This window comes from Mobula hypostoma, chromosome 19, assembly GCF_963921235.1.
Source record: "Mobula hypostoma chromosome 19, sMobHyp1.1, whole genome shotgun sequence".
Lineage (NCBI taxonomy): Eukaryota > Metazoa > Chordata > Chondrichthyes > Myliobatiformes > Myliobatidae > Mobula > Mobula hypostoma.
This window is the reverse complement of record NC_086115.1, coordinates 34,217,229-34,237,413: the sequence shown is the minus strand read 5'-3', so window position 1 is coordinate 34,237,413 and position 20,185 is coordinate 34,217,229. Positions and strand designations below refer to the sequence as shown.

General features: G+C 44.1%; 1 protein-coding gene and 1 long non-coding RNA gene across 2 annotated transcripts in view; one reads left to right on the top strand and one right to left on the bottom strand.

The window, feature by feature from the left end:
- Positions 1-690: 690 nt before the first annotated feature.
- On the bottom strand, positions 691-15,425 carry LOC134358941 (interferon-induced protein with tetratricopeptide repeats 1-like). The gene is made up of 3 exons (XM_063071643.1): positions 15,347-15,425; positions 12,274-13,678; positions 691-787 (listed from the first exon to the last, which is right to left on the bottom strand). The coding sequence occupies exons 1-3, from the start codon at positions 15,349-15,351 to the stop codon at positions 710-712; spliced, it is 1,488 nt and encodes a 495-aa protein (XP_062927713.1). The 5' UTR covers positions 15,352-15,425; the 3' UTR covers positions 691-709.
- A 454-nt stretch (positions 15,426-15,879) lies between these two features.
- LOC134358948 (uncharacterized) overlaps positions 15,880-20,185 on the top strand; it is a 38,841-nt gene continuing 34,535 nt past the window's right edge. Inside the window, exon 1 of the long non-coding RNA XR_010020980.1 lies at positions 15,880-16,022. This is a non-coding gene — a long non-coding RNA (uncharacterized LOC134358948). The remainder of the gene's footprint in view (positions 16,023-20,185) is intronic.

The window sequence follows — 20,185 nt, the reverse complement described above, 5'->3', positions numbered from 1 at the left end:
TTGTCTGAGTGACACTGAGATTGTCTGACGTCTTACTCTCACCACTAAGCATCCAAAATGGTTCAGAAAGTTTTGCAGATACTAGATGTCTAAATAACAACAGAAAGTACTGGTATGTTTATCTGTCTGAAACAGGTGACTGGGCTGTAATCTGTTTAACTGGGAGATAATTTCTTGCAATGAAAGTTTATTGGCCTGAAATAATAACTCTGCTTTACCATCGACACAAGCAGCCTGATCTGCCTTTAATGACGTGCCTATGAATGCACAATACCAACACTCTGCACCAAATACAGTTAGAGCAATGCATTCGGCATACTTCCGTAATCAAGCTTCCATGCAATGGTTAAGCAATAAAATTTCAATACAGGAGAATTTACAGTGTTCTGTAGCTCATTATGTTCATTTCAAATAATGTTCTTTGAATTTCTTTCACAGCTTCAGATGGACTTTTAATGTTGAGTCGATGGAGAAGTGTGTCCTATGTTCTGATTTCCTGCTCTAACAGATTGACAGCAATTTCCTGATGGTGAATAGAAACGTATCCTAGAAAGAAAACCAGCTTTTTCCAAGAAATGATGCCACTGAAACAACAATGGAGGCTGATGCAGAGCTCTCAGTATCCAATAACAAAGGACGGCTGGGATAGCAACAGTAATAAACAACTTCGCCCATCAGACCAGACCTGGTAGGCTGATCTTTTATCTGCTCACTCTTCATACCTGGCAGTCATCTCAGACTGTGTTTTGACTATTTGTGTTTCCCTGCTTTTCCACTTCCCAGAGTTCTGTGGAAGGAAGACAGAGATATTGGTATCAGTGATGTTCTCAGAGCCAGCAAGGACCCTTGGTTTCTTGGATACAGCCTTGCAGGTCTCCAAGTTGAAATCTGAAATGGGTGAACAAGATTGTACTACATTAAATCGCACACACTCCATCACCCCAGAGGACAGTGTAGTGCGGTGGCAGAGGCAGTCCACAGTACCTTAACATAGTGCAGTAAGGACTACAGTGATCTCAAGAATGTAGTTAATGTGTGACAAATAGCAGTTCTGAAAAAAATGGCTTGCCTCTATCGTTCATATGCCAAGAAATTCCATTGCATAGCACAATATTTTTCAAGGTTATGAAATGAAGTAGATTTAACCTGGAATAACTCATACTTGTCCTCAAATAATTCTACTCATAACATTCCACTGTCTGCATGCATAATGGCACAGTACAGTTGAATTTTGTTGCCTTTGGGGACCAGGGACTACAGTGTGTGCTGATGCAGAACTGGCCGGATCCAGAGACTTGTTTGTGAGGTCATGCAGCACGTCTGCTCTTACCCCATCGTCCCGCCACCCTACCGGAGATAGGGTTCCTCTTGTCCTCACCTACCAGCCCACCAGCCTTTGTGTCCCAGCACATAACTCTTCGAAACTTTCGCCACCTCCAATGGTTCCCGCCAGCTAGCACATCTTTCCCTCTCCCTACCTTCTGTTTTGCCTAGGGATACTTCCCTATGCTACTCCCTTGTCTATTCGTCCCACCCCACTGATCTCCCTTCTGGAACTTATCCTTGCAAGTGGAACAAGTGCTACACCTGCCCGTACACCTCCTCACTCACTACCATTCAGGGCCCTAAGCAGTCCTTCCAGGTAAGCTGACACTTCACCTGAGAGTCTGCTGAGGTCATTTACTGTGTTCGGTGCTCCGAGTGCGGCCTCCTGTACATCGGTGAGTCCCGACATAGATTGGGAGACCGTTTCGCGAAGCACCTACGCTCTGTCTGCCAGAACAAGCAGGATCTCCCAATGGCCAGCCACTTCAGTTCCACTTCCCATATGGTCATCCGTTGCCTTCTCCACTGTCGTGATAAGGTCACCTGATATTTGGTTTGGGTAGCCTCCAATCTGATGACGTGAACATCAAATTCTCAAATTTCTGGTAATTCTCCCAACGCTCCCCCAACACCTCCTTCTCCATTTCCCTTTCCCTTTTCCCGCTCTTACTTTCCTCTGCAAATGGATCCTCAGCTTCCTAACCGGAAGACGACAATCTGTGCGGATTGGTGAGAATATCTCTTCCTCACTAATGATCAACACTGGTGCACCTCAGGCGTGTGTGCTTAGCCCACTGCTCTATTCTCTCTAGACCCATGACTGTGTGGTTAAGCATAGCTCAAATACCATCTATAAATTTGCTGATGATACAAGCATTGTTGGTAGAATCTTAGATGGAGGAGATATGCCAACTAGTGGAGTGGTGTCATAGCAACAACCTTGCACTCAACATCAGTGAGACGAAAGAGCTGATTATGGACTTCAGGAAGCATGAGACGAAGGAACACAACCAATCCTCATAGAGGGATCCGAAGTGGAGAGAGCGAGCAGTTTCAAGTTCCTGGGTGTCAAGATGTCTGAGACCTAAGCTGGTCCCAACATATCGATGCAGTTATAAAGAAGACAAGACAGCAGCTATACTTTATTAAGAGTTTGAGAGATTCAGCATGTCAACAAATACAGTCAAAACTTCTATAGATGTACCACAGAGAACATTCTGACAGGCTGCATCACAGATGGCCATGGAGGCCATGTCATTGTGTATATAGAAAGCTGAAGTTAATAGGTACTTAATTGGTAAAGGTGTCAACTGTTGTGGGCAGAAGGCAGGAGAATGCGGTTGAGATTGATAATGAATCAGCCATGATCGAATAGTGATGCAGGCTCAACGGGCCAAATGGCCTTATTGTACTTTATGTCCTATCCTTTGATTACAAGAATTTTTTCTAGTTTACTTAGAAATTGGATCATGCTTTCCATAATGTAGGGTCAAACGATCCAAATTTGAGACAGCTAATCTACTGATGTCTGTTATAAATCTGATACCTCCTTTCCCTTTCTCAATCTCACCGTCTCTGTCTCTGGAGACAGCTTATCTACTGATGTCTATGAACTCTCACAGCTACCTGGACTACAACTCTTCCCACCCTATTACTTGTAAAAACGCCATCCCTTCACTCAGTTCCTCCGTCTCCACTGCATCTGCTCTCAGGCTGAGGCTTTTCATTCTAGAATGAAGGAGGTGTGTTCCTTTTTCAAAGAAAGGGGCTTCCCTTCCTCCACCATCAATGCTGCCCTCAACCTCATTTCTTCCATTTCACGCATCTCTGCTCTTACCCCATCCTCCTGCCACCCTACCAGGGATAGGATTCCTCTTGTCCTCACCTACCGTCTGACCAGCCTCCACATCCAGCACGTAATTCTACGGGATTTCCACCATCTCCTATGGGATCCCACCACCAAGCAAATTTTTCCCTCACCCCCACTTTCTACTTTCCACAGGGATCACACCCTACACGACTCCTTGTTCGTTCATCCCTCCCCACTGATCTCCCTTCTGGCATTTATCCTTGCAAGCGGAACAAGTGCTACACATGCCCCTATGTTTCCTCCCTCACTACCATTCAGCTCCCCAAACAGTCCTTCCAGGAGAAGCGAAACTTCACCTGTGAGTCTATAGGGGTCATATACTGTGCCCAGTGGTCCCAAAGTGATGTCCTGCATATCGGTGAGGTCCGATGTAGATTGGGAGACCTTTTCGCCAAGGACCTACGCTCCGTCCGCCAGAAGCGGAATCTCCCATCAGCCACCCATTTTAATTCCACTTCCCATTCCCATTCCGATATGTCAATCAATGGCTTCGCCTTCTGTCGCAATGAGGCCACAGTAAGTTTAGAGGAACAACACCTTATATTCCGTCTACGTAGCCTCCAACCTGATGGCATGAACATCGATTTCTCGAACTTCTGGTAATGCCTCCCCTCCCCCCACCCCCACCAGCCTCTCCGTCACCGGTCACACCCCTTTTTCCTTCTCTCATCGTATCTCCTTGCCGGCCCATCACCTCCCTCTGATACTCCTCTCCCCTTTACATTCTTCTGTGGCCTTCTAACCCCACATATCAGATTCCACAATCTCCAGCCCTTTATCTCTTTCACCAATCAACTTCCCAGCTCTTCACTTCACCCCTTCACATTCCCGTTTCACCTATCACCTTTTGCTTCTCACTTCCCTCCCTCAACATTTTAAATCTATTCCTCATTTTTTTTATCCAATCTTCCTGAATGGACTCAGCCCAAAATGTTGACTGTCTTGTCTTGTCTTGCCCATACTGCACCAATTGCCGCCTTTGGGCTATAAACCTACAGGAACAATGTGTGGTTAAGTGCATTGCTCAAGGACACAACACGCTATCTCAGCTGAGGCTCAAACTCATGAACTTCAGATCACTAGTCCAATGCCTTAACCACTTGGCCACGTGCCAACAACTGTAATTTTTTTCCACAGATGCTGCCTGGCCTGCAGAGTTCCTGCAGCATTTTGTATCTTATTCAAATTTTAGACAATTGTCCATTATTATTACACTGTCCCACAAAATTTCCAACGTTCTATGATGAGGGATTCTGAAGGTTTGTTGAAGAGCTGCAGTGACTGGTGTGTTATGGGTGGAGAGACTGACAGTTACACTGAGTGCTTTCAATTGCTGGTCATGTCTCTTTAAAAAATTGGTTTGGTCCAATGACATGAGGCCTGGCCGCCTGAGTCTCTTATGGACAAATGTCAATATGGACAAAATACAGAACCCTTGCCAACTTTAGTGCTATAGGCATGATGTTAGGTGTTCTTCAGACAGGTCGACCACTTCAGCTCATTGACTGAGCCTGGTCCCCTTGGGTCTGTGTAAATCTAGCATGTCCCCATACCTCCTACCTACCTGCAAGGAGTGTTAAGGGCTAACATTGCAGCATTGTGGTTGGGTGCTCCAGTTTCCTTCAACTGATAGTTTATTTGGTTGTTGTAAATTGTCTCAAGCATAACTTTGGAAGGTGAATCAAAGTGAGATGAATGAACATGTTAGGGAGAAGGGTTGGATGTATAAGTTTATTTTCATTCGAAGAATCAGAATTTGATTTTCTGCAAGAACTGATTATTTTTGCAAAGACTTTGATAAGTTACTGAATGAGATTTACTTTGTTTAAAAGTTGTGATATCATGAAAGGAGTTAAACTGTGCATAAGTAATTTTAGAATTTGAATTTTAACTTGTAGATATACTGCCTGGAACTGAAACTGGAATTAACTATAATACTTGAGAATAGGAATTATATTTGGTTTTCAAACTAACCAGGGATAAGTAAAAAGGAAAGTTTAGTCTGTAAATCTGTAAATATGGAATAACACTAGATCTAGTTATTTAGAGAGATTGGAGTAATTAATGTATCTCACTGATTTTAATTAAAAAGAAATTTGTTTTGGTTTGGCATCTAAGATTTGCAACCTAAACAAAACACTGAAATTTTGAATTGTTCTTGCTCGTGCAAATATTTTGTGCGCATTGTTTTTGTCTTAGAAACAAAACATTTTTATCCAAAAGTGTGTGGTTTCTATTCACTGCCTCCTTTCGATACCTGGACTCTTCTGATAGCCTAGTGGCACTGAGTGTAATTTGATTTTCTCAAGGAGTGTGGCGACTAGTCACACGAGATAAGACCAGTGCTACACAGGTGTTACCCCCTTCTTCATGTCTGAAAAGGAAGGGGAAAGATGCCAGATTTAAGAACAGGTGGGGGTAGGGAAGGGGGAACAGTTAGAAGGTGGTCAGTGAATCAGGAAGGTAGGAAAAATAAAGAGCTGGAGAGAAAGGAACCCGATCGGATCGGAGAGTGGACCAGAGGAGAAAAGGGAGTAGGAGGGGACCCAGGGGGAAGTGATAGAGAGGAGAGAAGAGGTAAGAGGCCAGAGTGGGGAATAGAAGAAGAGGGAAGGGGTGGGAATTTTTTTCTCTCCAGAAGGAGAGATTGATATTCATGCCATCAGGTTGGAGGCTGCCCAGACGGAATGTAATGTGTTGCTCCTCCATCCTGAGGGTGGCCTCAAGAGGAGGCCATGGACTGAGATGTCACAATGGGAATGGGAATCGGAATTAAAATGTTTTGTCACTGGGAATGGTCAACATCTGTACCTGCTAGTCAATTCTGTATAAAAATGACATTTCTCTGTTCCGTCTTCAGAACTGTGTGGTGACAGGAGACATGCTCTTCTGCTTGTGCACAAGTAGATGAAGTGTAATTTTATTTTATTTATTTTATTTAGACATACAGCATGGAACAGCCTGTACTGGCCCAATGAGACTCACCACCCAGAACCCACCTATATAACCCTAGCCTAATATCAGGACAGTTTGCAATGACAAATCAACCTACTAACAGGTTTGACTTTGGAATGTGGGAGGAAAAGATGAGCATCCGGAGGAAACTCACGTATTCACGAGGAGGAACAGAAAAACTTCTTATAGACAGCATCAGAATGAAACTCTGAACTCCGATGCCCCATCTGTGCGAACCATGCTACCATGGTGACTGAGGAACAAGTGTCCAGTTAATTGGCAATGACACTTTCTCTCTTCGAAATTTCAGATGATTGATCCTGAGCTGGTGGTCACACGCTCTCTTTTCTGTTTTCTGCATCTCCCTTCTTATTCTTCCCCACCCCTGCAAATTTTATGGGACAATAGCTCATTTAATCCATAGTCATATCTGATTTCCATAGTCTACTTACAAAGTTATCACTTCATCAGCAGCCAAGCCCTTGCACATCACAGGAATGTCTTTTGGCTATCACTATACCAACACCGTTGGTCAGGTCAAAGGCATGATCCTTGCACGATACCCTTCCATCTTCTTGTTCCATTATGAGTCCAGTGGCACAAAGAAACTTAGAAAACCTACAGCACAATACAGGCCCTTCGGCCCACAATGCTGTGGCATACATTTACTTACTTTAAAAATTGCTTAGGGTTACCCATAGCTCTCTATTTTTCTAAGCTCCATGTACCTATCCAGGAGTCTCTTAAAAGACCCTATCATATCCACCTCCACCATTATCGCTGGCAGCCCATTCCACATACTCACCACTCTTGTCGAAAAAAACTTAACCCTGATATTTCCTCTGTACGTACTTCCAAACACCTTAAAACTGTGCCCTCTCATGTTAGCCATTTCAGCCCTGGGAAAAAGCCTCTGACTATCCACATGATCAGTGCCTCTCATCATCTTATATACTTCTATCAGATCACATCTCCTTCTCTGTCACTCCGAGGAGAAAAGACCAAGATCACTCAACCTATTCTCATAAGGCATGCTCCCCAATCTAGGCAATATCCTTGCAAATCTCCTCTGCACACCTGCTATAGTTTCCACATCCCTCCTATAGTGACGTGACCAGAACTGAACACAGTATTCCAAGTGGGGTCTGACCGGGGTCCTATACAGCGGTAACATTCCCTCTTGGCTCTTAAACTCAATCCCACAGTTGATGAAGGCCAATACACCGTATGCCTTCTTAATAAATACAGTCAACCTGCACAGCAGCTTTAGTGTTGTGATGAGAATACACATAAAATTAAGATGTTTGCTGGCCTGGGCTAGCATCAGTGGCATCAGCAGTTGGGCTGCCACCTGTCCTCAGGGGAAGGAGAGATAAGGAACAATGAAGCAGCATCTGGAGATGTGTAATGAAGGGACGGGAGAGAAAGCTGTCTGGAGCAGCTCCCCCCTTTGAACCCTGAACTGTTTGAAGTGATGGACAAGCGATACCCCAGCAGGGGGATAAAAAGGGACAGGTTCGCTAAGGCAGGACACACACGACACCCGAGGTAACGAAACCCTGGAAGCGGTGCGCCTCTCACGAGTCGGTGGGAAGTATCAGACCTTAGACGCACAGGGTGGAAAGGTACGATCAGCGGGAACCCGGTGTGTGTCCACCCTCGCTTGGCTGCCGGGTTCACTGCAGAGGATCGACCACATTTGGAGGAGGGGTCACAGTCGGTGACCTCAGGTGACATCACAAAGGACCCGCCCGGAAGCTGCTTGTGAGCAATATCGCAGGTCTGTGAGTGGAAGCCGTTCTGAATGATCAGTCGTTCCCGTTCTCTCTCTCTCTCCCCCCACGTTGTCCATCGCCATGGCAACGAGTACTGCGAACTGAACTAAATTGGACTGAACTTTTGTGTCACTTTGAAATTTGGTCATTTGCCCCTAGACAACGATAGAGCTTGATTGATGCTGTTATCTTAATTCTGCACACATGTGTGTTTATCATTGCTGAACTGTTGCATTTATTATCCTTTCGATTACTGTGTTGCTTGTTTCTTTAATAAAACTTTCTTAGTTCTAGTAATCCAGACTCCAACTGAGTGATCCATTTCTGCTGGTTTGGCAACCCAGTTACGGGGTACATAACAGTGTCCTATGGACTTAGACTCTAAGATCCCTCTACTCCTCCACAATGCCAAGAGTCTTACCATTAATACTATATTCTGCCATCATAGTTGACCTACCAAAATGAACCACCTCACACTTCTCAGCCAAGTTTTGCATCCTATGGATGTCCTGCTGTAACCTCTGACAGCCATTCACATTATCGACAACACCCTCAACTTATTTGTCATCAGTAACTTTACTAACTCATCCCTCCAATTCCTCATCCAGGTCAGTTATAAAAATCACAAAGATAAGGGGTCCCAGACCAGATCCCTGAGGCACACCACTAGTCACCAACTTCCATGCAAAATATGACATATCTACAACCACTCTTTGTCTTCTGTGTGCAAGCCAGTTCTGGATCCAAACAGCAATGTCCCCTTGGATCCCATGCCTCCCTACTTTCTCAATAAGCCTTGCATGGAGTACTTTGTCAAATGGCTTGCTGAAATCCATATACACTGCATCTACTGCTCTACCATCATCAATGTGTTCAGTCACATCCTCAAAAAATTCAGTCAGGCTTGTAAGGAGCGACGTGCCTTTGACTAAGTCATGCTGACTATTCCTAATCATATTATGCCTCTCCAAGTGTTCATAAATCCTGCATCTCAGGATCTCCTCTATCAACTTACCAATCACTGAAGTAAGACTTACTGCTGTATACTTTCCTGGGCTATCTCTACTGCCTCTCTTGAATAAGGGAACAACATCTGTCACCCTCCAATCCTCTGGAACCTCTCCCGTCCCAACTGATGAACCAGAGATCATTGCCACAGGCTCAGCAAACTTCTCCCTCGCCTCCCACAGTAGCCTGAGGTATACCTCATCCGGTCCCGGTGACTTATCCAACTTGATGCTTTTCAAAAGCTCCAGCAAATTCTCTTTCTTGATGTTTATATGCTCAAACTTTTCAGTCCGCTGTAAGTCATCCCTACAATCGCCAAGGTCCTTTTCCATAGTGAATACTGAAGCAAAGTATTCATTAAGTATCTCTGCTTTCTCCTTCAGTTCCAGTCTCACTTTTTCACTGTCACACGATTGGTCTTATTCTCTCACATCTTATCCTCTTGATCTTCACATACTTGTAGATGCCTTGGGGTTTTCCTTAATCCTGCTTTTCTTTTCTTCTTGACTAGATTTTCAACATCCTTTGTACGCCTTGGTTCCTGTACCCTACCATCCTTCCCCTGTCTCATTGGAACATACCAATGCAGAACTCCATGCAAATATCCCCTGAACATTTGCCACATTCCTACTGTACATTTCCCTGAGAACATCTGTTTCCAATTAATACTTCCAAGTTCCTGCCTGATAGCTTCATATTTCCCCTTATTCCAATTAAATGCTTTTCTAACTTTCTGCTCCTATCCTTCTCCAATGCTATGGTAAAGGAGATAGAATTCTGATAACTATCACCAAAATGCTCTCCCACCTAGAGACCTGACACCTGACAAGATTCAGTTCCCAATACTAGATCAAGTACAGCCTTTCCTCTTGTAGGGTTGTAGACAATCTACATATTGTGTCATGAAACCTTCCTGAACACACATAAGAAACTCCACTCCATCTAAACCCCTCGCTCTAGGGAGATGCCAATCAATATTGGGGAAATGAAAATCCCTCATCATGACACCCTGTTATTATTGCACCATTCCGGAATCTGTCTCCCTATCTGCTCCTTGATGTCCCTGTTACTATTGGGTGGTCTATAAAAAAGACCCAGCAGAGCTATTGACCCCTTCCTCTTTCTAACTTCCACCCACAGAGACTCAGTAGACAATCCCTGCATGACTTCTTCCTTTTCTGCAGCTGTGACATTATCTCTGATTAACAGTGCCACAGTCCGACCTCTTTTGCCCCCCTCCCTGTCCTTTCTGAAAGATCTAAAGCCTTGCACTCGAAGTAACCATTCCTGGCCCTGAGCCATTCACGGCTCTGTAATGGCCACAACATCTTAGCTCCAAGTGCTGATCCACTCTCTAAGCTCATCCACTTTGTTCAATATACTCATTGCATTAAAATAGACACAACTCAAACCATCAGTCTGAAAATATCCCTTCTCTGTCACCTGCCTATCCTCCTTCTCGCAGCGTCCAAGCTTTCTCTATTTGTGAGCCAACCGCCTCTTCCTCTGTCTCTTTAGTCTGGTTACAAGCCCCAACAGTTCTAGTTTAAAATCTCCCCAATAGCCTTAGCAAACCTCCCTGCCAGGATATTGGTCCCCCTCGGATTCAAGTGCAACGCATCCTTATTGTACAGGTCATGTTGCCCTAAAAGAGATCCCAATGATCAACAAATCTGAATCCCTGCCCCCTGCTTCAATCCCTCAACTACACATTTATCCTCCACCGCACTCTATTCCTCTACTCAATGTTGCATGGCACAGGTAATAATCCGAGATTACTACCCTTGTGGTCCTGCTTCTCAGCATCTTTCCCAAGTCCCTGTAGTCTGCTTTTAGGACCTCCTCCCATTTCCTACCTATGTTGTTGGCACCTGTATGTACCATGGGCTCTGGCTGCTCACCTTCCCACTTCAGGATATTGTAGATACTGTCAGAAACATCCTGGATTGTGGCACCTGGGAGGCAAACTACCGTCCGTGTTTCTTTCCTGCGTCCACAGAATCACTTGTCTGACCCCTAACTATAGAGTCCCCTATCACTGCTGCTATCCTTTTCCTTCTCCTACCCTTTTGAGCCAAAGGGCCAGACTCTGTGCCAGAGGCACGGCCACTGTTGCTTCCACCAGGTAGGTCACCTTCCCGCCCGCCCCCACCCCCCCACCAACAGTACTCAAGCAGGAATGTTTATTGTTAAGGGGGACAGCCACAGGGGTACTCTCTAGTATCTGACTCTTTCCCTTCGCTCTCCTGACCGTTAACCACATCAGCCTCCCGAGGCCCTGGAATGACTACTTGCCTATAGCTCCTACATTTCACCTCCTCGCTTTTCCTGACCAGATGAAGGTCATCGAGCAGCATCTCCAATTCCCTAATCTGGTCCCTAAGGAGCTGCAGTTCAATGCACCTGGTGCAGATGTGGCCGTCTGGGAGGCTGGGAGTCTCCCGGACAACTAACATCCAACACCAAGTACAGAATACTGACCTCGCAGACATACTTCCTATTCCTATTCTTCACAAGTAACTTACCTCACCTCGACCCGTTATCGTTGAAAGCCCATTGAGCCAAAGCCCTCCTAATCTGGTTCCTCTACTCTGACACCCGCTCTATAAAGCTGTCTTCTTTTAAAATTCTACCCGCGGGTCTGACTCACTGACGTTCATTCATCTGCTCAGTCAGGCCACCCAAGCTTGTTTGGAGTTTTCCAGATACATTGTCCTTGGTTGTTAAGTATTATGAATGAAAACTCTAAGATCCCCGAAGCCCCTCCACGGTCATTTTCCAGTCATTCCCTCTTCCAAGACACTCCAACATGACACTCAGCTGCTTGGAATCATGCTGTTCAGGATTTGTTGCTCATATTCTTTCAATTTTGTCAAGACAAGACCAGCTTCTGCTTTGAAGCTTTAATTAACAAACATATCCTGAGAGGATATTTTACAAAGATCCTTAAGATAAAATCAAACCCGATATATTTAAAAAGTAAAGTACATTCAATGGTTAATGGGTCAAACAAACCAATGTGGAAAATTTTTTGATTTTTCATTTAAATCCGCTTGCTGCAGTTCCCAAATCCAATCTTTCCAGAGTCCAGAGAAGCACAACTAAATTCAGTTTGCTCAGGGTACTTGAGGAATTAATATTTTTAAAAGAAACACAATAATTGGGTCTAGTTACAAAGGGACCATTTTTGCAAATCAAACACTAATGAGTAAGAGAAGGTGCTAAGAGGATATAACTAGTGCAGCAACACCCCACCAAACCTATCCTCAGATCAGATGGAAGTACATCTTTTAAACATCCCAGTGGTGCTCAGACACGTAACTGAGAAAGAGCACTCACATATTCCTCATTGCCAGGATCAAACTCCAAGGCCTTCTCAAAGTATTCAGTCGCTTTATCCCTGATCCCATCCAGCTGATACAGAAATGCTTTAATACCAAGAACCTTGCTGTCATGTGCATTTATAATAAGTTTCCTATCTGCCCACTCTTCCAAACTGATGCAACATTTTTTCCGTTCTATTGAGTTACATTCAATTTTTGCTCCTTTCAGGAAGAGGGAAACAGCATTTGTTTCAGATTTTTTCTGGTTTAGTTCAAATAACCCAACTTCCAGACATATGTTCTGTATATTCTCTGATCGAATGTCCTCTAACTCCACCAATCTACGGTAAATCTCCTCTGCTCTGGAATACTCCCCACTTGTTATGCAGATGTCTGCAAAGTCCAGTTGTGGTTTAATAGCTGACCTTTGACGGTGCTCAAAAGACTTTTCAAAGTGATACTTGCATAGATTCATCAATTCAGCTCTCTGCTGAAATTCAGGATTGCGAGGAGATCTGCTATGAGTATATTTCAGCTTCCTTCTGTAGCACAATCCAAGTTGGTGGTGTACGAAACCAGAGTGTGGAGTTAATTCTAATGCTTGTTTCAAGAGCTTGATTGCTTTCACCACAAATCCCCTTTGTCTATAATATTTTCCAACATAGCGAAGCACATGTGGAAGATCAGAGGTCTTCTGCAATACTTTTTCAACCAATTTGTAAGCTTCCACATTTTGCCTTAGCCTCTGCAGTTTTAGAGCCAACAGCACCATGGCCACAGCATCATCTGGATCAAGCTCCAGTACCCGTCGGAAATGCTTCACTGACTGACTCTGATCACGACTCTCTGGGGTTCCAGAAAGTGATTCCAGACGAGACAGTGCCCTTGCATATCCCATTATCCACTCGGTGTTGTCAGCATCTTGCTCCAGAGCCTTTGCAAAGCATTCCTTTGACTCCTCGTAGAATTCAGCACCAGAACCCAACAATGACCATCCCTTCTCCCCGTACACCTCAGGTATCATTGCTGTATAGCGAGGGCCGTCACTGAGCGGTTTACAGATCACCTCCAGCTTGTCGAGATAGGACTGGGCCTCGGTCAGCTGTCCCATGTGGTAATGCACCCAGGCAAAGTTTCCATAGGTGATGATGCTTCTTCTTTCAAATTCAACTTTGTGGTTCTCCCTCAGAATCTTTTCAGCTTCCTTTAAGTTTTCAATGGCTTCTTCAAAATGACCCTGCAGACAGTTTACAAAAGCAAGTTGGTTGTACAATGCAGCTTGATATTTTACACCCCACGTCAGAGAATATTGCAATCTGAACCTCATATCGTCCAAGTCAATAGTTTCCTTCTGTGGTCTCCATGTGAAGTGACACTGCAGCTGATCGAGCTTCTCTTTCAATAAATGTCCCGGTGTGTCGCTGCAAGAGAGTAAAACATAATCATAAATTCCATCTCAAATCACTTGATGCAGATCTGACCTGCAATCCCATAAAGAGCAGATTTTCTAACTGTATGAAAGCTGCCTTTTGATGAAGTTTTTCTATCATTATGGCATTGAAAACCTGGAAATGCTCAGCATGTCAGTCTGCACCTGAGGAAGGAGAATCTATTAATGTTTCAGATCAGTAACCCAATATGAAGAATTCATTCATGTGATGAAGATGGAAATGTGTCTCCTGGACAGCCTAGACAGCTGATCTGTTGCGTCGCTACACTGATGTTGCACTTGGTTTTATTACTCTCCCACTATTGCAGACTTTTGTTTTTTTGCAGCAGCCTGAGCAAAGCTCCAGATCGAGGGGCAGAGAAGTGGTGCCTTTCCCCAGACAGCCACCAATACTCAGAGTCAATGTCCAGAGGATTGACAACATCAATAACATTAGTGAGATAAAGCTGTTTTGAGAAGTCAACTGAAGTCTGGCAATTTACGAGTTATCAGACCAGTTCACAGTGCAATTGCCTGAGCAACATCCCCTGATCCTGCTGCACATTTCTGAAAGAACATAGACCAGCATAGACCATAGATCTTCACAGTACGTTACAGCCCTTCAGCCCATCATGATGTGCTGACCTTTGCACCTACTCTAAGATCAACTCTACTTCCTGCTTTCTCCCAAAGGAGATGAATTTGCCGCAGCATGGATACAGCTCCTCCATCCTGTCCTGAAAGCTGCCAGGGGCTGGAAATTATGACAGTTTAGAGTAGCATGTTCCTCTGGTGTATTACCTAAATACTGAATACACCCCAAGGCTCCAATGTGCTCAAATCTACACGGCTGTAGTGTATGGCACAGTTGAATCAACTCCTACATTAAAAATTTTAAAGATTAAAGATTAGTTCTCTTTGTCACAGGTACATCAAAACATACAGTGAAATGCATCGTTTGGCATCATATCAGATCAAAAAGAATTACACAGCACAGTCGGGAAGTGTGTCACCACATTTCTGGCACCAAATACTCGCTAACCCTAACCCGTACATCTTTGGAATATAGGAGGGCAGTAGAGCACCCAGAGGAAATGCACACAGTCACAGAGAGAATGTCCACGTTCCTCACAAATTATCGTGGAAATCAATCCGTGGTAAACTGATTGCACTGACTGCTAAGTTTTTCAAATAATGTCATTGTTCTCAGTTGTATTCCACCAAAGACCCCTGTTTGAGGAAGACAAGTGCAGATAAGCCGACTTGGTCAGACTCCTACTCTCCTACTCCTCTTGTCTCTCCTGTCGTGAGTAAGGATTATTTTTGATCACTTGTACTTCCTGTTGGATCTGGCGATCATACAGAACAGAAGGTTCTTCAGAAGTCAGGAATCAGATGCAAATCTTGTGGTTACAGACGTTTTATTAGATGTTAATAACAAAAAATAATAGTAAAGTGCTGCAGTTCCCTGCACTGTTTACACCCCAGCAGAGTAACGTAGGGATCACCCTACAGTTCTGTCATTCAACTACAGTGTTAGCCAATATGTGTCCACTCTGGGTATTTCAAAGTTATTGCACTACGATCCACTATTTTTCGTAAAACTCCTCCTCTACAGTAGTCTGAACATAAAGATAAACTGCAAGAAAAAGTCCTTTACCTCATGATGTTATTGGATGGAAAGCAATTTGTGCTCTTTCTCAGTTTGTCCGGCGGTTCTCCTGCTGCATCTACGTTGTTGCCTCTGATGTTCGACTTGACAACCCTTTATACTATCCATTAATTGGTTATTATCACTAGGACGTCAAATTCAAAGTCTATTGATAACACTGAGGCAAATAAGAACAATTTGGAAGCATTTCCTGCATAAGCATTGCTTAGCCATAGAAATAATCTACATGTCAGCAAAATGCCAGTGTAATGGGTTGTTCTGAGCATTCCTTTTCAATTAATTATAATTTTCCCTTTTTCTAATTATAAGCAATCTGCAATTCTGGTCACTATTGTAGTACCCTGGTTCACATCTTTACTGCTATGCTGCTGGTATTTCATTTATCAGTTCTGTAAGAGCAGTTTGTTCTGCTTTCAGTCTGTTTGGGTTATTGATGAAGATAAGTGATGTTGTGGAATGTGTGTCATCCAATTAGTGGGAGGTTTTCTTGGTGAGGGACAATAAGGTAGGTCTTGGGCTTGTGTTCGGTGGGAGATGGAGAGAGAAGACGCTGGGGAGAACCGGTCATAGCATTCGATCCAGTGGTAGACCAGCTCGTTCGAGATGGATTGGGAGCAACGCTCGGAGATGGTGTGTGCTTTCACGCTGACCAAATGCCCAGCGCGTGAGTAACAGAGAAGTTCAAGATGAGCTGCACCTTGTGAACATTTGACTGTTTGAGTAAAATAAGCCCTTTTCTTTTTGTTATTCTTTACAAACTCTTTAACATAGAAACGTAGAAAACCTACAGGACAATACAGGCCCCTCGGCCCACAGTTCTCTGCCGAACATGTCCTTACCTGAAAAGTACCTGGAGTTTCCCATAGTCCTGTATTTTGCTGAGCTCCATGTACCTATCCAGGAGCCTCTTAAAAGACCCTATCATATCTGCCTCCATCACCTTTTCCAGCAGCCTATTCCACACACTCACCAGTCTCTGTGTAAAAAAGTTACCCCGACATCTCCTCTGTACCTACTCCCAAGCACCTTAAAACAGTGCCATATAACCATATAACAATTACAGCACAGAAACAGGCCATCTCGGCCCTTCTAGTCCGTGCCGAACGCTTACTCTCACCTGGTCCCATTTATCTGCACTCAGCCCATAACCCTCCATTCCATTCCTGTCCATATACCTATCCAATTTTTTTTTAAATGACAAATTTGAACCTGCCTCTACCACTTATACTGGAAGCTCGTTCCACACAGCTACCACTCTCTGAGTAAAGAAGCGTCCCCTCGTGTTACCCCTAAACTTTTGCCCCTTAAATCTCAACTCATGTCCTCTTGTTTGAATCTCTCCTACTTTCAATGGAAAAAGCCTATCCACGTCAACACTATCTCATAATGTTAAATACCTCTATCAAGTCCGCCTTAACCTTCTACGCTCAAAGAATAAAGACCTAACTTGTTCAACCTTTCTCTGTAACTTAGGAGATGAAACCCAGGTAACATTCTAGTAAATCTCCTCTGTGCTCTCTTTATTTTGTTGGCATCTTTCCTATAATTCGGTGACCAGAACTGTACACAATACTCCAAATTTGGCCTCACTAATGCCTTGTACAATTTTAACATTACATCCCAACTCCTACACTCAATGCTCTGATTTATAAAGGCCAGCATACCAAAAGCCATCTTCACCACCCTATCCACATGAGATTCCACCTTCAGGGAACTATGCACCATTATTCCTAGATCCCTCTGTTCTACTGCATTCCTCAATGCCCTACCATTTACCATGTATGTCCTATTTTGATTAGTCCTACCAAAATATAGCACCTCACACTTTTTAGCATTAAACTCCATCTGTCATCTTTCAGCCCACTCTTCCAGCTGACCCAATTCTCTCTGCAAGCTTTGAAAAACCTACTTCATTATCCACAATGCCACCTATCTTAGTATCATCTGCATACTTACTAATCCAATTTACTACCCCATCATCCAGATCATTAATATATTTGACAAACAACATTGGACCCAGTACAGATCCCTGAGGCACACCACTAATCACCGGCTTCCAACCTGACAAACAGTTATCCACCACTACTCTCTGGCATCTCTCATCCAGCCACTGTTGAATCCATTTTACTACTTCAATATTAATACCTAACAATTGAAACTTCCTAACTAACCTTCCGTGTGGAACCTTGTCAAAGGCCTTACTGAAGTCCATATAGACAACATCCACCACTTTACCCTCAACAATTTTCCTAGTAACCTCTTCAAAAAATTCAATAAGATTTGTCAAACATGACCTTCCATGTACAAATCCATGTTGACTGTTCCTAATCAGACACTGTCTATCCAGATAATTAAATATACCATCTCTAAGAATACTTTCCATTAATTTACCCACCACTGACGTCAAACTTACAGGCAGATAATTGCTAGGTTTACTCTTAGAACCCTTTTTAAACAATGGAACCACATGAGCAATACGTCAATCCTCCGGCACCATCCCTGTTTCTAATGACATTTGAAATATTTCTGTCTGAGCCCCTGCTACTTCTGCACTAACTTCTCTCAAGGTCCGAGGGAATATCCTAAACACAAAATAATCTGCAGATGCTGTTGTCAAAGGAACACTCACAATGCGCTGGAGGAGCTCAGCAGGTCAGTCAGCATCAGTTGAAAAGATTAGTCGACATTTCCTTCGATACGTTGACGACTACATTGGTGCTGCTTCCTGCACCCATGCTGAGCTCGTCAATTTCATCGACTTTACTTCAAACTTCCACCCAGCCCTCAAATTCACTTGGTGTGTCTCTGACACTTCTCTTCCCTTTCTCGATGTCTCGTTCTCCATCTCTGGAGACAGACTGTCCACTGATATCTTCTACAAGCCCACTGACTCTCATAACTACCTCGACTATACCTCTTCCCTCCCCACCACATGCAAAAATGCCATTCCCTATTCCCAGTTCCTCAGTCTCCGCCGCATCTGCTCCCAGGGTGAGGCTTTCCATTCCAGGACGTCTCATATGTCCTCTTTCTTTAAGGATTGTGGTTTCCCTTCTACGGTGATCAATGATGCCCTCACCCGCATCTCGTCCATTTCCCGCACTTCGGCCCTCACCCCATCTTCCCGCCACCACAACAGGGACAGAGTTCAACCTTGTCCTCACCTACCACCCTACCAGCTTCCGGATCCAGCACATTATCCTCTGCAACTTCCCCCACCTTCAACAGGACCCCGCCACTAAGCACATCTTTCCCTCTCCACCCCTCTCTGCTTTCCGCAGGGACCAATCCCTCCGCGACTCACTTATCCGCATGTCCATCCCCACGAATCTCCCATCCGGCACTTATCCCTGTAAGCGTAAGTGCTACACCTGTCCCTACACCTCCTCTCTTGCCACCATTCAGGGCCACAAACAGTCCTTCCAGGTGAGGCAACACTTCACTTGCGAATCTGTTGGGGTCATCTATTGCATCCGGTGCTCCCGGTGCGGCCTCCTCTACATCGGTGAACCCGACGCAGATTGGGGGACCGCTTCGTTGAGCACCTCCACTCCATCCGCCACAACAGACTGGATCTCCCGGTAGCCACCCACTTCAACTCTGCTTCCCATTTCCATTCAGATATGTCCATACATGGCTTCCTCTACTGCCATGTTGAGGCTCAACTCAGGTTGGAGGAGCAACACCTCATATACTGTCTAGGTAGTCTCCAGCCCCTTGGTATGAACATAGAATTCTCCAACTTCCAGTAATTCCCTCCCCCTCCCTTCCTCTATCCCTATTTCACATCACCTCCCTATAGTTCTGCCTCCTTCTACTACTCCGCATTGTTCTCCTGCCAATCATCTCCCTGCTTCCCCTCCCCCACCCCTTTGTCTTTCAAATTACTGTGTTTTTCAACTACCAGCATTCTTCAAACCCTCCCCAAAGTTCTTCCTTCAGTCCTGATGAATGGTTTTGGGCCGAAACATCGACTAATCTTTTCAACTGATGCTGACTGACCTGCTGAGTTCCTCCAGCACATTGTGAGTGTTCCGAGGGAATATCCTGTCAGGACCTGGAGACTTATCCACTTTTACATTCCTTAAAAACGCCAGTACTTCCTCTTCTTTAATCATCATAGTTTCCATAACTACTCTACTTGTTTCCCTTACCTTACACAATTTAATATTCTTGTCCTTAGTGAATACCGATGAAAATAAATTGTTCAAAATGTCCCCCATCTCTTTTGACTCCGCACATAGCTGTCCACTCTGATTCTCTAAGGGACCAATTTTATCCCTCACTATCCTTTTGCTATTAATATAACTGTAGAAACCCTTTGGATTTATTTTCATCTTACTTGCCAAAGCAACCTCATATCTTCTTTTAGCTTTTCTAATCTCTTTCTTAAGATTCTTTTTACATTCTTTATATTCCTTGAGCACCTCATTTACTCCATGTATCCTATATTTATTGTAGATCTCTCTCTTTTTCCAAACCAAGTTTCCAATATCCCTTGAAAACTATGGCTCTCTCAAACTTTTAACCTTTCATTTCAAGCTAACAGGAACATGAAGATTCTGCACAATCAAAATGTCACCTTTAAATGACCTCCATTTCTCTATTACATCCTTCCCATAAAACAAATTGTCCCAATCCACTCCGTCTAAATCCTTTCACATCTCTTCAAAGTTAGCCTTTCTCCAATCAAAAATCTCAACCCTGGGTCCAGTCCTATCTTTCTCCATATTTATATTGAAACTAATGGGATTGTGATCACTGGACCCGAAGTGCTCCCCAACACATACCTCCATCACCTGACCTATCTCATTCCCTAGCAGAAGA

Excerpts from the sequence above, each read along its gene's own strand:
- LOC134358941 (XM_063071643.1), bottom strand. Across the intron at positions 788-12,273 it reads ATCCTGGCAATGAGGAATAT|AACTCTGGGAAGTGGAAAAG; the intron begins GTGAGTGCTCTT and ends TTCCTTCCACAG.